This window comes from Idiotropiscis lumnitzeri, chromosome 3 (genome assembly GCF_059441095.1).
Source record: "Idiotropiscis lumnitzeri isolate Australia: NSW breed Sydney's pygmy pipehorse chromosome 3, RoL_Ilum_1.0, whole genome shotgun sequence".
Taxonomy (NCBI): domain Eukaryota; kingdom Metazoa; phylum Chordata; class Actinopteri; order Syngnathiformes; family Syngnathidae; genus Idiotropiscis; species Idiotropiscis lumnitzeri.
In genome coordinates this window covers 27626839-27644351 of record NC_142393.1, presented here as the reverse complement: position 1 = coordinate 27644351, position 17513 = coordinate 27626839, and the positions used below count along the sequence as shown (strand labels likewise).

At 40.6% G+C, this 17513-nt stretch overlaps 1 protein-coding gene across 6 annotated transcripts in view; it reads left to right on the top strand.

Annotated features, from left to right (window-relative positions):
- LOC148340694 (R3H domain-containing protein 1-like) overlaps nucleotides 1-17513 on the top strand; it is a 41740-nt gene that overhangs the window by 12033 nt on the left and 12194 nt on the right. For all 6 annotated transcript variants that reach the window (XR_015842415.1, XM_088289118.1, XM_088289120.1 and 3 more), the window contains 14 exons: nucleotides 3877-4000; nucleotides 4471-4549; nucleotides 4616-4675; nucleotides 5453-5593; nucleotides 5748-5856; nucleotides 6008-6103; nucleotides 6406-6431; nucleotides 6660-6713; nucleotides 7174-7406; nucleotides 8708-8977; nucleotides 13983-14137; nucleotides 16015-16131; nucleotides 16751-17101; nucleotides 17175-17301. Coding sequence is in view for 5 of the 6 variants with exons in the window: in XM_088289118.1 (XP_088145244.1) it covers nucleotides 3877-4000; nucleotides 4471-4549; nucleotides 4616-4675; nucleotides 5453-5593; nucleotides 5748-5856; nucleotides 6008-6103; nucleotides 6406-6431; nucleotides 6660-6713; nucleotides 7174-7406; nucleotides 8708-8977; nucleotides 13983-14137; nucleotides 16015-16131; nucleotides 16751-17101; nucleotides 17175-17301 (1942 nt within the window). In the remaining variant the exon portion in view is untranslated. The remainder of the gene's footprint in view (nucleotides 1-3876; nucleotides 4001-4470; nucleotides 4550-4615; nucleotides 4676-5452; nucleotides 5594-5747; nucleotides 5857-6007; nucleotides 6104-6405; nucleotides 6432-6659; nucleotides 6714-7173; nucleotides 7407-8707; nucleotides 8978-13982; nucleotides 14138-16014; nucleotides 16132-16750; nucleotides 17102-17174; nucleotides 17302-17513) is intronic.

Here is a 17513-nt window from a genome sequence, read left to right as displayed (position 1 = left end):
ACGCGAACAGCGAGCTTGACATTAATTTGTTAATTCAACTATTTCACCAGGCAAAGACTCCCCCCGCCCACACCTCCAGATCAAACTTAAACTCCACTAAATGCCACTCTGCACTGCTAATGATATATTTATGCGCGCACACGCACACACACTCAGGTGTGTTCGTCCTACGATTTAGCCAGTCAGCACCGTGCCCCATAACCGGAGGGCAATGTTATTCCCACTGCGCGCTCTCATTGCCTGCACTCCCACGACGTCTTGTATTACTGCCATCAATCATGTTGAGGAAATTGCAATTTCCGCACATCACCTAGCGAGTGCTATGTAGTGCCCTAATTGAATACTCCTGATATTTCCCCCGCTGCAGTTATTGGTGGAGGTGCCTCTGAGCAGGGCTGTTTTTGGCAAGCTACCCTGGAGGGGAGCGCTAGCACAATAGGGAATGAAGAAAAACATTATTTAGATGAATATCAGACATTGCTTTTGAATTGTGGTTCATTGGAATTCTTTAAAAAAAAACTCATAAAACAGTGCTGGGGAAAAAAATGATGGTGCCCTTGGAAAAGATTTGTAATCAGTCAACGTTTTTAAAGGGTGATGAGTGAACATAGACCGGAGGATGCGAAAGAGCGAGTTGTCTCAGGAAATTGGAAACAAAATAGCGGAAACAACAGACCAGCACTTTGGAGGTAAAAGCTGAAATGTTGATGTTGCTGTAGCTATAGTATAGTTGCCCATATTATTCAGACATTTAAGATCCACTGGTCTTGAGGTGGAGGAGGAAAATTGATGATGCATTAAAGAGGGGGTTAAAAGAGCAGCCCAGAACAACCCCCAATGCAGTTAAAAATGAACTTCAAGATCAAGCTATGTCATTGTCACATTGCACACCAAGGAGGATACCAGAGTTGAAAATGGATCATAAAAAAGTCCGATCAGAATTTGCCCAACTGCATGTTGACAACCTTGCAAAGATGAAGCATACTATGAAAAGAACACTGTTGTTACTGTGAAAATGCGGGGAGTTTATCTCCTCTACCTACTGAAGAGGCAGCATCAGGAGCAGCTGAGGGTGCAATATCTTGCTTGAAAACACTAAACATGGACACACTGGGCGGGGATTGAGCCCCAACCTCTGAGTTGGGAGACGACCACTCTGTCACTGAGCCATGCCTTCCCAACATTAATATTAACAAAAATGTGCACATGTTTCATCAAAGGTCAGTTTGGATGAAACACAGTTTACTTGATTCCAAATCATGAAGACAATATTGGTTGGGGTTATGCAGTCATTGTGTGCACCCCGTCGTTAAGTCAAATGCATCATGGGAAATTTTAATTTTGAACTTCTACTTGCATAACTTTTAATACCTCTACCAATTAGGCTAGGGATGGGCAATTAATATGCTGGAAGGGGCCACAATTGTAATGTATTGCAAATCTACTATTTTACAGAAAATATGGACAAAATTCATGCTCACATGCAAAATACAGGCTCTTGATATATTTTATTTTTGATAACTACATTTCTCAATGCAAGTAAAAAAGATCCACTATCTTAACCCAACAGCAGTGCAAAGAGACCTCTTGCACAAAAATAACCACTCAAGGAGTGGCATAAAACTGCTAAACCAGAAATCACCATTAAGTGCAAGAACTCATTTACAACATTTTCTCACCAAAAATCAACTTTTTATTATTTAGGTACCGTCTTTGTTCTGCATATCATTCCAAATTAGCAAATAACTATTAGGCCTAATTGTGGCATCGGGCAGCATCGCTCAGCCAAGTTTGACATTTAAATACAGCTTCAGACTACAGTCGACCCCAACAGGGTCTTTTTCCCCTTTTTTTTCATAATTTGCTTTTTCTAATTTTTGTTTCTCGGATCGGTTCCCCTATTTACCCACATTTTTTGTGGCAAACATATATTCTGTTTATCAGCACATTAGCAAGATTTTTTTTTGGGGGGGGTAGTTTGTACAAAATAAAAAAAAAAAAAGAAAAGAGAGAAATTGGCCCTTTCATTCACTTGGAAGAAAAAAAAGCAATCAATGTGATGCATACCGCCAGTTGCCGTCCCTGAGTTAGGCCATGTTATTATTCTTATTATTGCAATTTGTTGGTGGGGAGGATTCTGTCAAAACTGCTCAACTGGTTTCCACTGTTTGAAGAACGAACCTAATAAAGCTTGTTGCAAATCCAGATCTGAAGTCTTGAGGACAAAATGAAGTCACCTACAAGATAAAGTCATACTGTACGAGTTGGTGGTCAGCCAAATTACACTTGGTGCATTTCTGAGCTCCTCTCAGATTCTTCTAACGTCTGAATAAGTTACATCTCATCTGCTTTCAATTGGCATATGAATTCAACTTGAAGCACTGGAACATGAGTTACACCCTTGTCGCAATTTTTCTTTATTTTTGTTTTATTTTATTTTGCATCTGAGCGTTGTGAAACTGTAGCTCATGATGATTAAATTGACCATTGTCACTACTCAACATTACTGGTACTCCCTCACTGTCAAACTGTAAGCGTTAACAAAAGGCTGTGTAGATCCAAAGGCTGTCCAAATTTGAAAAACATCTGTCCTGACATCGTATGCCTGCCTGTCAATTCAAATCAATGCCTGATAGTCAAGGGCTTTTGAATACATGCCGCACTTTTTGTTTTAGACTGACAGCATGTTCATTACACATTCCGAAGGCCATCATTTTCCTGCTGCTTTCTCTTTTTTTTTTTCTTAAAGTAAATGGGTGTCAGAAAACAAATGAGGCAATTCATAACAGCTGCACATCAACCAGGCGCTTTCCTTGTGATACACGGTAACCGCCACTGCTTCTTGCCAGAATTATTTTTTTTGTATTGTTATTGTTGCTTTGACAGGGACACACAGGAACATGCTGTCGCTCAAACGGCACTCAATCACTGACTTGTCATCTCTCGCGCAGTTGCACTTGGGCAATTTGTCCAGCAGCTCTCATTAGCTCTCATTCCATTTCCACCACCTTAAATTGAAGCACTCAATGCAACATTATCATCAGTTTGAGGGATCAATTACTTCAGCTTTTTATTTTAATTGTCTTTGGGCCCATGTTCACCCTCCTCTCACTCCCGTTTTAAAAGCAAATGTCACCTAAATTGATGGTGCACTGGTAAGCCTTTCAATACATTTTAAAATTGCCTGAAAAGCAAATCCGATTCTGCTGTTACTCCTTCTGTTACTCTGCGGATCTGTGGCAAAGAGGAAGCAATGCTTGGGTTCACCAAGGCTGCCTTTTATTCATTCTCACAAAGGAAGCAAAAAAGAAAAAAAGAGAAAGACCCACCGCAGGCTTGCAGTCAGATTGCAGCAGTTGGCGTTAGAACTTTTACTGCTAGAGAGGAATTACTGCTAACTCTTCCCGCTCTTGAATTTTAAGTAATGAAATGTGCTGTGTTGTTTAATTTGGGGACGGAATTCATGTATTATTCAGATGGTTTAATAAAAACAAGCTAATCTGGATGATTAATTGCTCTCGTCATTGAAATTCATGGATGCAGGACGCATCATTACCATCAAGGAGACTAGACAGGTTTGGGTGTTAAAACAGAAGGCTTTTTGAAGTGTGTTCAACATTTGCCTCTTTAGTGCACGATACTCTTGAATTAACCTTGAACTTCTGGTAAGATGAAAAGAAAATTGAAAGCTTAATTTACCTTCCCAAATTATTATTGTGCCTGTTTGATATTGAGCCTCCTTCCAAAATGTCAACAACAAGCTGTATTGGTCGTGTGTGTGTGTGTGTGTGTTCTGCTTGAAGATTCAATGACTGAATCAAGGCCACGTTCATATAGAATGACAATGAGTTGATGTGTTGTTTTCGCCCTCTTAAGGATGAATTCCTCCTTCGGATGTTAGAAAAGGATGAGGGAGGCGCACAAAACCAGGCTCAGAAAGAAGTCATCAGCGACAAGGTCAACAAAGCGGACAAAGCGCAGAGAAAAATGCTGTGCAGAGGTGAGAAACTTGAAACATCCTCCAATTCGGGTTGCTCGGTGTACTTTTACACCCTTCACATTTTCTTGTTTGGTGTGTGTGCGGCTAGGCCGAAGTATCCCCCCGTTTGTTCAAAAGCGCGTCTCCATTTTCAATTATATCTTGTGATGGGCAGATAATTAGTGTGATTCCGTTAATTGCGGTGGGCTGAAAAGTGTAAAGCAATTATATGGATTCCCACAAGGCTGTCGTTGCCACCCTCTTGTGGAGGAATAACCACTGATGAGGCAAGGCCCCAATTATACGTCCTAGACGCTTTCTCGGTCACCACTACTCTATTGTTTGCTGAGTTTTCTCTTTTGAAGGCCTGCTGAGATAGCCGCACAATTAAATTTCCATTTAAAGAAAATGATATGGAAAACAATATTGATTGATTCACTTTTTTTTAACATGTTCTTGCAAGACTCGTGACCTGATTCTTATTTCATTAGATTCCAGTCAAGACTACACTGATTCAACAGGCATAGATCTTCATCAGTTTTTGGTGAACACGTTAAAGAGCAACCCCAGGTAAGTCCACATTTGAGTAAAGTTTGGTGGTGAAAGTCTTGAAAATAATTTTTATTAATTTCTTAGGGACCGAATTATGCTGCTGAAGCTTGAGCAAGACATCTTGGATTTCATCAGCAATAATGAGTAAGTTCTGTTTCTGATTTCATTACAGGGATGTAACGATTGATCGCAAATCAATTTCACCTGCTTAAAATGTGCGTCGATTAAAAAATTAAAAAATAATCGATATGGAAATTTTGACAACAAAAGGATTTTTAATGATAACAGTCAAATCCATTGTACATATATTTATTTTCATATTTAGCTCTTGCACTTACAAAACTCCACAAGCCAAAAATGTAATTAAACAGTCAAAATTATTAGTTCATTTTCAAGGTTCTGTAACAAAAACAAAATGCCGACGTTAAAATAAAAACATATTTTTGTTATCAAATGAATCATTCAAGTCATTATTAAAAAATGTAAAAAAATCAAAGTAAATCTAATTGGGGATTAAATGAATCGTTGCTTCTCTGCACTTGAGTGTTTGGTGCATATGTAAGAACCGGGTTTGATGTATGAACCCGGGCTGCTTTTTTAGAAAATTTCTAGAGGGTGATAGAGAGCCATTTAAAAAAAAAAAAAAAACGCACGGGATACTAATAAAATATGAGTGCTCCAACACAGAAGGATGTTTTTACTTTCTCATCCCTGATGCGCAGGCTTGCTGCATGTTTTTTTTTTTTTTTTTTTGAGTGTATCCTGGAGAATTTTCGAACTGTTGCTTTGCAACATTTTGGAAGCAGTTCAGCTCTGCTCTTAACTGTACATATCTGGTCGGATAACTTGTTTTTTTTCTAAAGTGTTATCAGAGATGAGCATATCTTCTTAAGACCCGTCATCCCCTTTGTCTTCTTGTAGAAGTCAAAAGCGAACGTTCCCGCCTATGACGTCCTACCACAGGATGTTGTTGCACCGTGTGGCCGCCTACTTTGGCATGGACCACAACGTGGACCTCACTGGAAAGTCGGTTGTCATCAACAAAACCACCAACACACGAATGTGAGCATCTTTGCAGATTGCCGCACATGTCACAAACACGCGGGGCTTTTTTTTTTTTTTTTTTTGCCCTCATGTTGATTAACATATGTTGCTGTCAGCATCTGCCTGAAATGAAGCTCTCCTCCTTAACTGTTAAAAAATTCCCTCCTGACAGCCCCGATCAGAAATTCTCCGAGCACATCAAGGATGACAGGGCAGACGATTTCCAGAAACGCTACATTCTTAAACGAGACAACTCCAGCTTTGATCGCGACGACAGCACGGTAGGTGTCCCCGCCCTGTTGCCTCCACCAAGCTGTCACTTTTATTTCTGACATGGCGGTACGAGTGGGACAATCTGGCATCCCTGGTATTGCTGCTAAAAAGCCGTGTGCCCGTGGGTGTGGGTGTGCGCGTGTGCTGTGTCCTTGCCAGATCCGGATGCGTTTGAAAGCAGACAAGAAAAGCAAATCGATGGAGGAGCGGGAGGAGGAGTACCAGCGAGCCAGAGAAAGAATATTTGCACATGATGTGAGCTCTCCTTGTGTGGGCGTGATGGGGGAGGGGGCCGTGCTGCACATATCTGCACACAAATCTATTCTTGTGCAAATTCTGCCCGTTTTTACCAGCAATTACACTGCTGGATTACGTATTTATTGATATGAATTCTCCAATAATAGTGTTGATTTGATATTTTTGAAAGACTTACATTTGACACCACATATAAATGACTTTACTCCATTTATTATGACATGAGAGAGCTGAATAATAGTATTGAGCTCATTACACAATTTTCTTAGTTGAAATCATCTAATGTCCTTTTTCGCTCACAGGGCGATCACTTCGTACTGGATCAAAGGTAAGTTGCAAAAAATGTGTTATCATGACTAATATCTTTGCTGAGTGTCACCAAAATCATTTTCACTGTCAGTGCATCCTTAATATGGAAATGCAACTAGAACGTGCATTTTTATTTTGGAGTATGCTTAATGGCGCTTTTTCTGTCAGAGCAGCCATTGAAGTCTTGATTGGTGCCTATCAGTTGTCAGCGTTCTGCTACTAATACTTTTACCACCCCCCTTCTCAGTGCTCAAGATGAAGACGCATGTACACGCACCCAGCACAGGCGGCAAATTTTCAGGTGAGGTAAAAGAAATCCGACAGACATCTTGCTCAGGTGGCAGGTCAAGAGGATTTTTTTATCGCTGCCTGGACCAAGTCACAGCCAATCAGATCGTGAAACATGTCGTTTTGCTTTTCATACAATAGATGAAGCTGAAGTGATTCATTAATGTTACTAACGAGGGAGAATTAAGCCGAGAGATTCAATGTCTTTGTGTAACTTTGGATTCAAATTGGAAGGAAAAATCACAATTGTAATGGAAGAGCCCTGCAAATGGGCAAGCACAAAACGGAAGAAAAAAAATAAAGCAAGAATAGTATTTACAATAAGTCGGTTGTGCATCTGCTATGAAGATAATGATCAAATCTAGATGCAAACGTTATTCTTGCCAAGCCGAGGTCATTTGAAAGCCGACATGAGCAAGTGTGAGCGCAGGACTTTTGATGCTGACTGAAAGAATGACTTTAACCCTGACCAGGTCACGGGCTGGACCCTCAGACGCCAGCTGGCAGAGCAGCTCAGAGACAGAGACGCTGGCGCGATACGGCGAGCCGCGACCCTGGAGCAGCACCGACAGCTCGGACAGCTCCAACCGCCTCGTCCCGCGGCCTGCCATCACCAAGGCCAGCAGCTTCAGTGGAATTTCGCCCGTCCTGGCACGAGGGGACAGCACCGCCAGCAGTAAGAGCACCGGGAGGCTTTCCAAAACAGGCAAGAGTTAAGACGCTCAAGTCGTTGTTGTTCATCAGCTGATATCAATGATTCACTGATGAGCGAGAGAAAACAAAATCTGACTAAACAAGAGGCTCTTTCAGATAAATGGGAAATAATTATTAGCTTGCACTCAACTTTTACATTTTTGGGACAGTGAGGCAAATTCAATGGATCACTACATCTCACTACACTTCATTTTTGTTATTGGAACGTGGCTTTGTGTGTTTTGTTGTTTCCTATTACAATGATTACTCAAACAGTAAACAATGCCATGCATGAATTTCAGATTTTGTTTTCATGTGAACTACGCTTATACTAGTTGGTGATCCATCCGAGTTTAAAAAAAAATACATCTTTCTGTGGGCAAAAAGACAATTGGAAACCTGAAGATGGACAATCAAGCATAGTTTCTACGGCTAGGGTCTTAGCAATCTTCATTGATGAACAACATGATGGCCTTAGCAAAATAAACTCAGTTTAAAGTATTTTTTGTCTGCCAGTTTAAATAAAGCCACGATAAAAGTGATTTGGAGAGCATCAAGTAGTGGACATTCTGGACTGGCCAAGTCATTTTTCAGGTCTAAACCCTATAGAGCATGCAGGTTGCCTGTTGAAGAGGAATAACTGCAAGAGTCTTATTCATTATTCTATTTTAAATCTATCTGTTCCAATACTTTTGCTCACCTAAAGATTTGGTATTCTTATGCTTCTAGCGCTGTCATTATTGATTATGTTTAGAAGTGTTTATTTGACAATCAATGGGGGAAAAAAATCTGATTTTTGTTCATTAAATGATTATTTATATTATTTTTATTTTTGCATACATATATATATATACTGTGCTGTGCTGTGATTTATTTGGATTTGTTTGATAATCAAACAAAACCAAATAAAGAAAAAAACAAAGGCTCGAGAGACTGCAGCAGTACGAGAATATTTACTTTTGAGAGACAGAGACGATGCAATGCAAGCAAATGCCTGTTCCACCTCCCAGATTACCAATGGCTGCTCTGAAGCTCCTTCTTTTTTATTTTGCTCAGCATTTTGTAATTACACTGGGACAAATCAAGCACAGATGGTGCCATCTACCAATTCCTTCTTCAACGCTTCCCTCAAGTGTCCAAGCATCCGCTGCTATTTTATTAGACTGTGAATTAGCTCAACTGCTTAATTATCACCATCAGCCCTTATCAGCCCCATCGATATTTAATTCTCACGTCAAGCTGCTTGAAGGATAAAAAAGATGGAATTGTTTTCGTTTGAGATTGTGGTTCACCCTTTGTTTGTTTTTTTTCCAGGTTCAGAATCATGCAGTAGCATTGGTTCTTCATCCAGTTCACTCTCACGTCCCCGCTGTCCTTTCACCGTGTCAGTCTCTTTACGGCCCAAAATCCCTGGCACACCTTTAATCCACTCAGCTGCAGGCGGCAAAGGCTCAGCACTTCCCGACATGATCAAGAGTGTCCCGACACAGCCAACGCATTCTGCTGATGCAACAAATTATTACGTGATGTCACTGGAGGCGTCGGGGATACCACATGGCAGCATTCTGGTGAATCCACACACAGGTACCCATGCTCATTTAATGTGCAATACGTTGTGGTTAAAATTTGAAATTTGTGTTGCTATGTTGCTGTGCGTTTGTGTTTAACTTTACATTCTATTTTACTTTTTGTATTGGACAATAGTCATTGTGTAAGGGCAGAATTATAGCTCAGCATGTACTGCACACAGTTGGTTTTAGGGCTGCAGCTAAAGATTATTTTTGAATAATTAATCGGTCAATTCGTTTTTTTTTCGATAAATCAGTGAATCGGAAAGAAAACAAAAATCATTTACTTTTTATTCAACATTGCAATTTGACAGTGCACGTTTTTTTAAATTTAATTAATTAATTTATTTATTTTATTAAGGGCACAGTAGCCCATAACTTGAAATGATGGGCGCGCAAGTACTGAACTGAAGGGCACACACTGTAATTGACTTACGAGGTAAATATTCACATTTCCGCTCATTTTCAGGGTATTTTTAATAAATGGGCTGAAGCGTGGAACAAATGTTAGTCCACAATATTATAAAGAATATTAAAGAATAAAAACTTTACAATTTCACTGGTTGCACATGCGTGAGTAGATAAAAAATATAAACTGTCTCATTATTTTGTGTCAAAGTGTGTGCGTGTGTTGTATGCGTGTATGTTGCATTCAGTATATGTATGTGCTATATAACACAAAGATATATGTACAATTACCCTAAAGATTACTTTGTCATGAGTTATTTACAGTATACTAAAATATTTGTTACATTGTTAGTAGTATAGTAAGTGCAAGTCATGATTATTTAAACAACCTCTTTTACATTTCACGTGCTATACATTAAAAAGAAATGACAAAAAAGTGTAACACAGGGTTGCTTGATAATGGGAAAAAAATTCCATTCCAAGATTAATTAAGTTTTATTTTAGATAATATAACAATATTGTCAGACATACATACAGACCAAATTGTTGGTACCCCTCTGTGTTTGTAAAGGTGGCGGATCAAGGTGAAACGAAAAGTGTTTTTGACTGATGATATGCATCGAAATAAGGCTTAATGATTCATCACAAAGCCATTTTTAATTTTTTTGTATATCTATAATATATTTTCATGAAGATGAAATTCGACAGGAGAGAGGCAAATTTGAGCATAGCAATGCCTAGTCTGTCAATAAATTAAAGGCATCTCCAAATGAACACAATGGGATGCCATTTTATTGGATTTCTTTTTCTTTAGTTTTGAAAACCAACTCCGTTTTGACGATTTCAAAATGTAAAAATAAATATATAAATAGACCCTGTTCCTTGACATCTTTTTTCCCCACAATGCTTAGTTTCCGGCCGACATATTCAAGGGCACGTGTGCAGAAGAAAAGACTGAAGTGGGTTGGATGGAAAAATCCGTCTGTACTTCCAAAATCAGCCAGGTCAAATGAAGCCAGTTTGTTCCTCGACGTGAGGTATTAGAGCATTGTGAATTACTTGAAACCTTTCAAGCTAGCACCTAGCTTGCTAGCTGCTAACATAGAGATACACTTGTTTGCAACACATCGCTCAGCAGACATTAAGTCTGGGTTTAAAGTGTTGAGATTATCATGTGAAAATGGACACAAGACAGACAAAAATGTTCTATGAAATTCCATCCAATGTATGGAATTTGTGTTCCTACAGAATTAACAGATTTATTTTGAACCGCAATGCGAACAAAAATGTGCATGGGTTTGCAAAAAAAAAAATGTCTTTCCCATACCTGCTTTGTTTTTTTCTCTCTGGTTTACAAATCACTGCCGTTATTGGAACAATTTAATATCTCTATTTGAGCGACTGTAGCAATCAATCTCGTTGTTCACTCAGCACAATGACAATAAAGGGCATTCTGATTCTGATTAACTACACAGGCGTTCACCATTGTTTTGGCTTCAAAAGGACTTCGCCACTAATTTTGCTTCTGTTGTCTCACTCATTCGACTGCGTGCCCTCGAACATGGGCACCTTTTGCACATGGCGCAAATGTGACGTCATGGTTAAAGGGTCTATGAGATGGTTCTCTTAATATTATAGCATAGACAAAGTGCAACCAAACAAGCAAGTTCTCGTCTTAAAGCCCTTATCAGAATAAGATGATTCTTTTTACGCATTCAAACATCAATTTAAATAAACCTTTTTGGTAGAGTGCTTCATATATTTGAACAATAACATTTTTTGTTCCACTAAAGATGTATACAAGTATTAAACTTGTATATTTCCACATTATAATGAATCTCCAAATGTGATTATTCTGTAATAAGAACAACTGTATGGAGCAGTAAACAATTTTGCCCAAGGCTTACATATTCTATTTCAAAAGTATCAGCTAGTCTGGCGGCACAACACTTCTCCGCGTACGCCGCAATAATAAGTAATTATTTGAGCATGTGGAGATTTATGATTGAGTTTTTGAATAAGGCAGCAGGTCGAGGTGCGTTACCGAAACGCGACAACCATTTTGTCAAGACGATCTTGCAAAATCCAACGCGTTTCCACGTAAACATGCACATTCCTTCGTCTTACAAATCGACTCTGCCTTGCTGACATGGTCTGTGTTTATATCATTTAAATAGATCAATAACTTGTCTCTGTGGCCAGCACCGATCAATATCGCTGGATCACACGGCAGACACTTTGAGACATCACTTAAATAGATGTATCGTTAACATAGCATCAGTCCGATCATCTCTACTCTGTAGTCACCCCCGTGAACAAACAAGACTCACGGCGTGGCGCAACATTTCGTGTTTGGTCTTCACAAAGCATTATAGTCCTTGTTTTCATCAGGATTCGTTCAAGAGATGTTTTTAGTGTCGCAAGGGAAATTTGAACATATTCAAAACACCTGCAAACCTTCGTCACTAATTGAGATACAACCTTGGATGAAAGAAAATTCCGCAGTGCTCACAGAAATAACTTGAATAAGACAAAAGTAATGATAAAATTAAAAAAAGAAAATTAACTAATGAAAATCTGACATTGTTATCGAATTGTGGTACAACAGGAAAAAAAAAACTCATATAACTGTTGGTACCCATAACTGGATAGTTTATTGCATAACCTTTTGAGGCAATGCTATCAATAGATTGTAACTTTTAGTGAGACTTCTGCGCCTCTCAGCTGGTAATTTTGATCCCCCCACATGTCCAAATTGCTCTGGTTTTCTCAGGTTTTCTCCAGGCGGCATCTTTCCAATCCATTCAATTAGATCAAGATAAAGACTCATAGAAGCCGCTAATATACCTTGATAGACTTGAGATTTCATTGTACAGATTCAAGACACCTTGTACCAGATGTTCTCCCTCGACTGCTCAGTTCTATAGAATAGACGGCGAGTTCTGGAACGAGTCCTGGTGATTCCGAACGCCTTCAATTTACGGTTGATGGAAGCCATTGAGGTCATTGGAAGCTTCGAAGCAAAATATTTTTTTCCTTTCCCCTCCCCCACATATGTGCGGCAAGACAGACAATCGTGTCTCTGAAGTCTACAGACAATTCCTTTGCTTTCATGCTTGCTTTGTGCGCTGACATGTACTGTCACCTGTGGGAGCGTTTGGAGAGAGGTGTGTGCCTTTCCAAATCATGTCCTCAATTTTGAGCTTCGTTGCAAAGGCTGTGGAGAGTTATGCGCTTGTGATTTCAATACACTTTTTTTTTTGCAATGGCATTATGAGGTTTTATGTAGAATTGTGAGGGGGAAAAGGGATTAATTCTATTTTGGAATGAGGCTGTAATATAAAATGTGAAGAAAGTAAAAGCGTTTTGAATACTTTCCAGATGCACGCTATCTATATCACAGAGTTTTGTTTATGATAGCTCACAGAAATATGTGTATTTCATAAATGAAAAAAACAGCATTGTTGGAAATCTGACAATAACGGCTGACTGAGCCATCCTGGTGGGTTGGGGTCACTCCAGTACTTGGATTTCACTCCATTGATTTTGCAGTCAAAAGCCATTGCTAAATGTTAAATCAGTTGATTTATATAATGAAACCACTGTAAAGATTTTAGAAGTGTCACAAAAGCAAATATATTTTCATCAAATTCAGTTTCGCTTGACATGTCTGCTTACACAATTCAATACAATTGTTAGAAAGGTTCCCGAAGTTGAATGTTGTCATGGTTTTGTGTGCTTGTTGTGTGATTTGAGTCGCGTCGGTGCCGAGCTCTCGCGAGAAGCGCCCGCATACGGGTTACTGACAACTGCCTGTTGCGCCGCTGTTGTTAGCCGACCGCCACTAGCAAGTGATGTGTTTTGATGCCTCTGTGGTCTTGTGCGTTCCTGACCTCAAGTGAGTACACTGGTGTAGTTATTTGTTTACATTGTTTATTCATCGCGCCGCGTCATGTCTACTCCTGTTTAGTCCGGTTTGCCGCTGTGCGTCGCCGCTGTGCTTCTTGCCGTGCTCCGTCGCGGAGCTCCCATTGAAGTTCGCCGTCACTGAATGTGTGTCTTTAGCTCGGTGTGTGAATGTCTTAATGTTCCCCTCGGTGTGCTAGTTATATAAAGGAGGTTGTGCTCCACTAAGGCGCACTCCTTTGTATAGTTTTTGTATAGTTTTATACACCTATGTGCGTCAGGTCTGCCGTTAACTAGGTAGTGTGCAAGAAGTTTGTACTAATTGCAGCATTCGTTCTTCTGTGAATGAAAATTGGTAATGCGTCAAATCTTTGATTGAATGGAAAATCAATCAAAGTAAATAAAAAATCTAATTGAATCAGGCCCTTGTGTATCAAATTGAATCGATTTGGGAAATTGAATCGATACCCTGCCCTACTTTTAATTACATTGTTCTATCCATTCATTTTTGTGGCCCACATTGTTAGCGATTAAATGTTGCAATTTGGTTTCCATCCATAACCCATCTTGATTTTGATTCTTTGATTGTTGGCACCATGATGGTCTGGCTGTTGTAGGCACATTTTTCTTCAATGTTTGTGTTTACTTTGCAGGCTCAAGTGGGTTTATTCACCCGTTTCTTTTCTCTCTTTAATTTCTTACGACAGGAAAACCTTTCATTCATTCTAATAGCAGTGCTGTAGCCTATAGTCCGGCCAGCGTCGCAGCCCCTGCTGGCAGGGGCCCACATCAAGGGAAGGTGCTGCAACAGGAAACCTCTGCTACAAGCCAGCAACAGCACGTCAATCCTCTCCACTCGCAGGTCAGCAAAAATATATATGTAAAAAAAAAAAAATCCCAGTGTATCAATGCGTGCTGTCATCCTCATGTTAAGATGACTTCCTCACAGCGGTTGTCACGGGTCAGTTGCTTACCTCAATTTAGTTAATGACTCACATCCATCCATTCATCCAGCATCCATTTTCTTCCCCTGATCTGGGGTTCGAGCTTATCAAAAAAAAAACTTCCCAAACCCCAGCCATTTCATCCAACTCTTTCAGGGCTACCCCGACACTTTCCCAGCCAGCCGGAAGTCTCTCCAGTGTCCTTCCCTGCGACCTCCTCCAAATGGAACATGCCCAGAACACCTGAAGAGTGAAGCATCCAGGAGGCATCCTAATCAAATACTTGTGCAACAAAAAAAATTGTCAACTTGATTTTAGGCCCCATCTTCACCACGTGTGAAGGAGTGCACATCGCTGTAGATGCTGCACCAATCCATCTATCGATCCTGCACTCCATTCTTCCCTCACTGGTTAACAAGAGGCCACCAAAATATTTCAACTCCTCCACTTTTGGCAGGATCCCAACCGGACCCAGTGAGGGTCTCTCCACCCTTTTTTGACCGATGACCTTGTCTGCAGAGTTTGAGGTACAGATTCTCATCCCAACCACTTCACAAACACTCCAGCCAAAGTTGATTTTTGCGGTGTTATATTGCTAACGGAACCACAACATCTGCAATAAGCAAAGACCCAATACTGAAGTCACCAAAGCACACATCCTTCATTGCCTTGACTGCACATAGAAATTCTGTCCAGAAAGGAGCACCTCCTAAAAGACCCGAGGGAACGTCTTCTCCATGTCCGCCAAGGTCATGTGGATTGGGTGGATGAATTCCCATGCACCCTCCAGGACTCTGCTGAGGGAGAAAACAAGCTTGGTCCTCTGTTTAATGACCAAAAAGAAAACCATATTGCTCACCCTGAATCTGAGCTTTTGACTTCCTATCGGACCCTTCTTTCCGGAATCCCTCATTGGAGCTTTGTAAGAAGGCTAAAAAGTGCATGAACACACCCTCTGATCCCCCCCTTCTCAAGATGGGCGACCACCTTCCTGGTCTCCCAATCCAGAAGCCCCGCCCCCCTGATGTCCTCACTGTGTTGCAGTGACGTGTCAGCCAATAGAGTCCCACCACATCCAGAACTCTGCTGGCCAGCTCACAACTCACTTTGCCTTTTCGGGTTGTGCCAGGCCAATCCTTAAAGGTCCAGTCCAGGCCAATCTGACATTTGAAATTGATTCGGCCATTTTGCCACTTGCTGTTGACGACGACATCACAGTTTGTCTGGGCTCAGGTCATGACCAATCCCGGCTCACCTGTCTTCTGAATTTGGTCATGTGGTATTTGCAAGCTTAGCAGTTGGAGTTTGTTTCTTAATTCATATTCCACAAATGCAATGTTAATCACAATTCCATGTTTAGGCTAGTAGAAGATATTGTAAAGAAAAATTTTGACTTGGCTTTCACTTCAAATTCTCTTGTGCGAGTAGCAAGTGTGAAATTAACCAAGCCAATTTAACAGCCAGCTTTATAGAGCAGGCCAAAATAGTGAGCTCCATTTTCATTAGAATGAACCGCCATCTCAAAACTTTCAAAATTCAGTGAGGCTTCAATTGTGTGGTCTAAAGTGTGCTATAATTCTTCATCCCTGTTATTTTGACACTTGAGAACTGTTTCACTTGGTGAAAAAATGCATCAGATTTCTCCACTAAGTTTGCTGCTGTGGTCATTATGAATTGAATTTGCAACTTAACAGTGGAGAGCTAAACAGGGGGCAGACCTTAGGCAAGTGGTCTAAAGACATCAAACTTGCCTTCACCTGGTCTCAACCATTTTCGTCTTTCCTTGTCTCCTCAGCCGATGTGTCATCCATTCCAGCCGTCCTCAGAGCCTGTTCACAATCCAGCAGTCTCTTACCATCTTCCTCTTCCTCCTCAGTTCCCACCCGTCTGCGACAACCAACAGTACAATGTGGTATGCAACTAATTTCACAATTCATTATTCATTCTCTGCTGATTACTAATCAGTCATGTTTTTGTTTATTGTATCATAAATAAAGCAGTTTGGTTTCATACACCTTGAACATTTTTGAAAACCGAAAACCTGTAAAAAAAAAATAAAACTGATGGCCTCATTTGTGACCTGGTTTTAGTTAACTCTGAGGCTCCTGCGACTAATTATTCCTGTAGAAAGCTACATTAATATTTAATTCATCACCAGATGTTAGCGATGAATAATGTATGACTAAAAACATTCCTTTTACAACAACATGTCTGAAAAAACTTAAGTTGTAATGTGCTATTGGTACAGATGGATAAAAGTCACTTTTCTAGTTTCTGCAGTCATATTTAAACTCTGCATCGAAAACTATTTAACCCTTCTTGATTCAGCGCTTAACTTGTAAGTTAAAGTCTTAATTGGTCAAACTGTATTGATCCATAAGAATGATAAAAGTAAAAATGTGTTTTTACCCAGGATCTTCCCAATAATTGACCTTGGGTTGGCATGTGCTGCATTTAATGACCTTTACTCACACTTCTTGATTATTCCTGTGGATGTGCGCATCAGTTAATTTTTAAATCTCTTTTTTCAGCCTGAAACTCTCAACACCCAATTCAGTCACATGACCCTGACGCAGCAGTCCCCCGGCAACAGTGGGGCACCGGCTGCAGACGCCCGCCATTATGCAGCAGTGTACCACCATCCCGCCCCGGTGGTGTTACACGGAACACCCCAGCAGGTTTCGAATTACGTGGTTGCGGGACCCCCAGGGGGACACCCAGGGATGCTCCAAGGCCAGCCTGTAACGCTTCCCACTCCAGGACCTCACCATACCTATCCCAGCAACATGACTGGTCATGCGGCTTTTCCTGGGTCCATTTTGAACCAGCAACACACCAGTGTGCTCCAGCAACACACGTACATTCATCAACCGGTCCAGCAGGTCGGCATCAGTCAATTAACATGGATTACATTTGTTCGTTTCATTTGATGTGTGTGTTTTGTGCTTCTCCCAGATATCCGCATGCTACTGTTCATCAAGCCACCATCCTCACTGCTCCAGCCAGCAGCAGCACTACCGTCCGCCTGTAAACCATTTGCCGCACAACGGCCCTCCCAGCCAAACCCTGACCCAACAGCAAGGTACAACTCTCACATTCAATGTGTGGATTCAAAAACAGTTTGTTGACCTTGACGTTATTGTAGAGCTTGCAATATAACAGACTGGTATTCATTGCTTTGAAGACATTTAAAAAGGACTAGGTGTGCAGGTTTTGATGAGAAGCGACCTTGATTCTTTTGGCGTCATGCAATCAAGCGCAAAGAGATGTTTTAAGACTCTCTTTTGCAGCTTC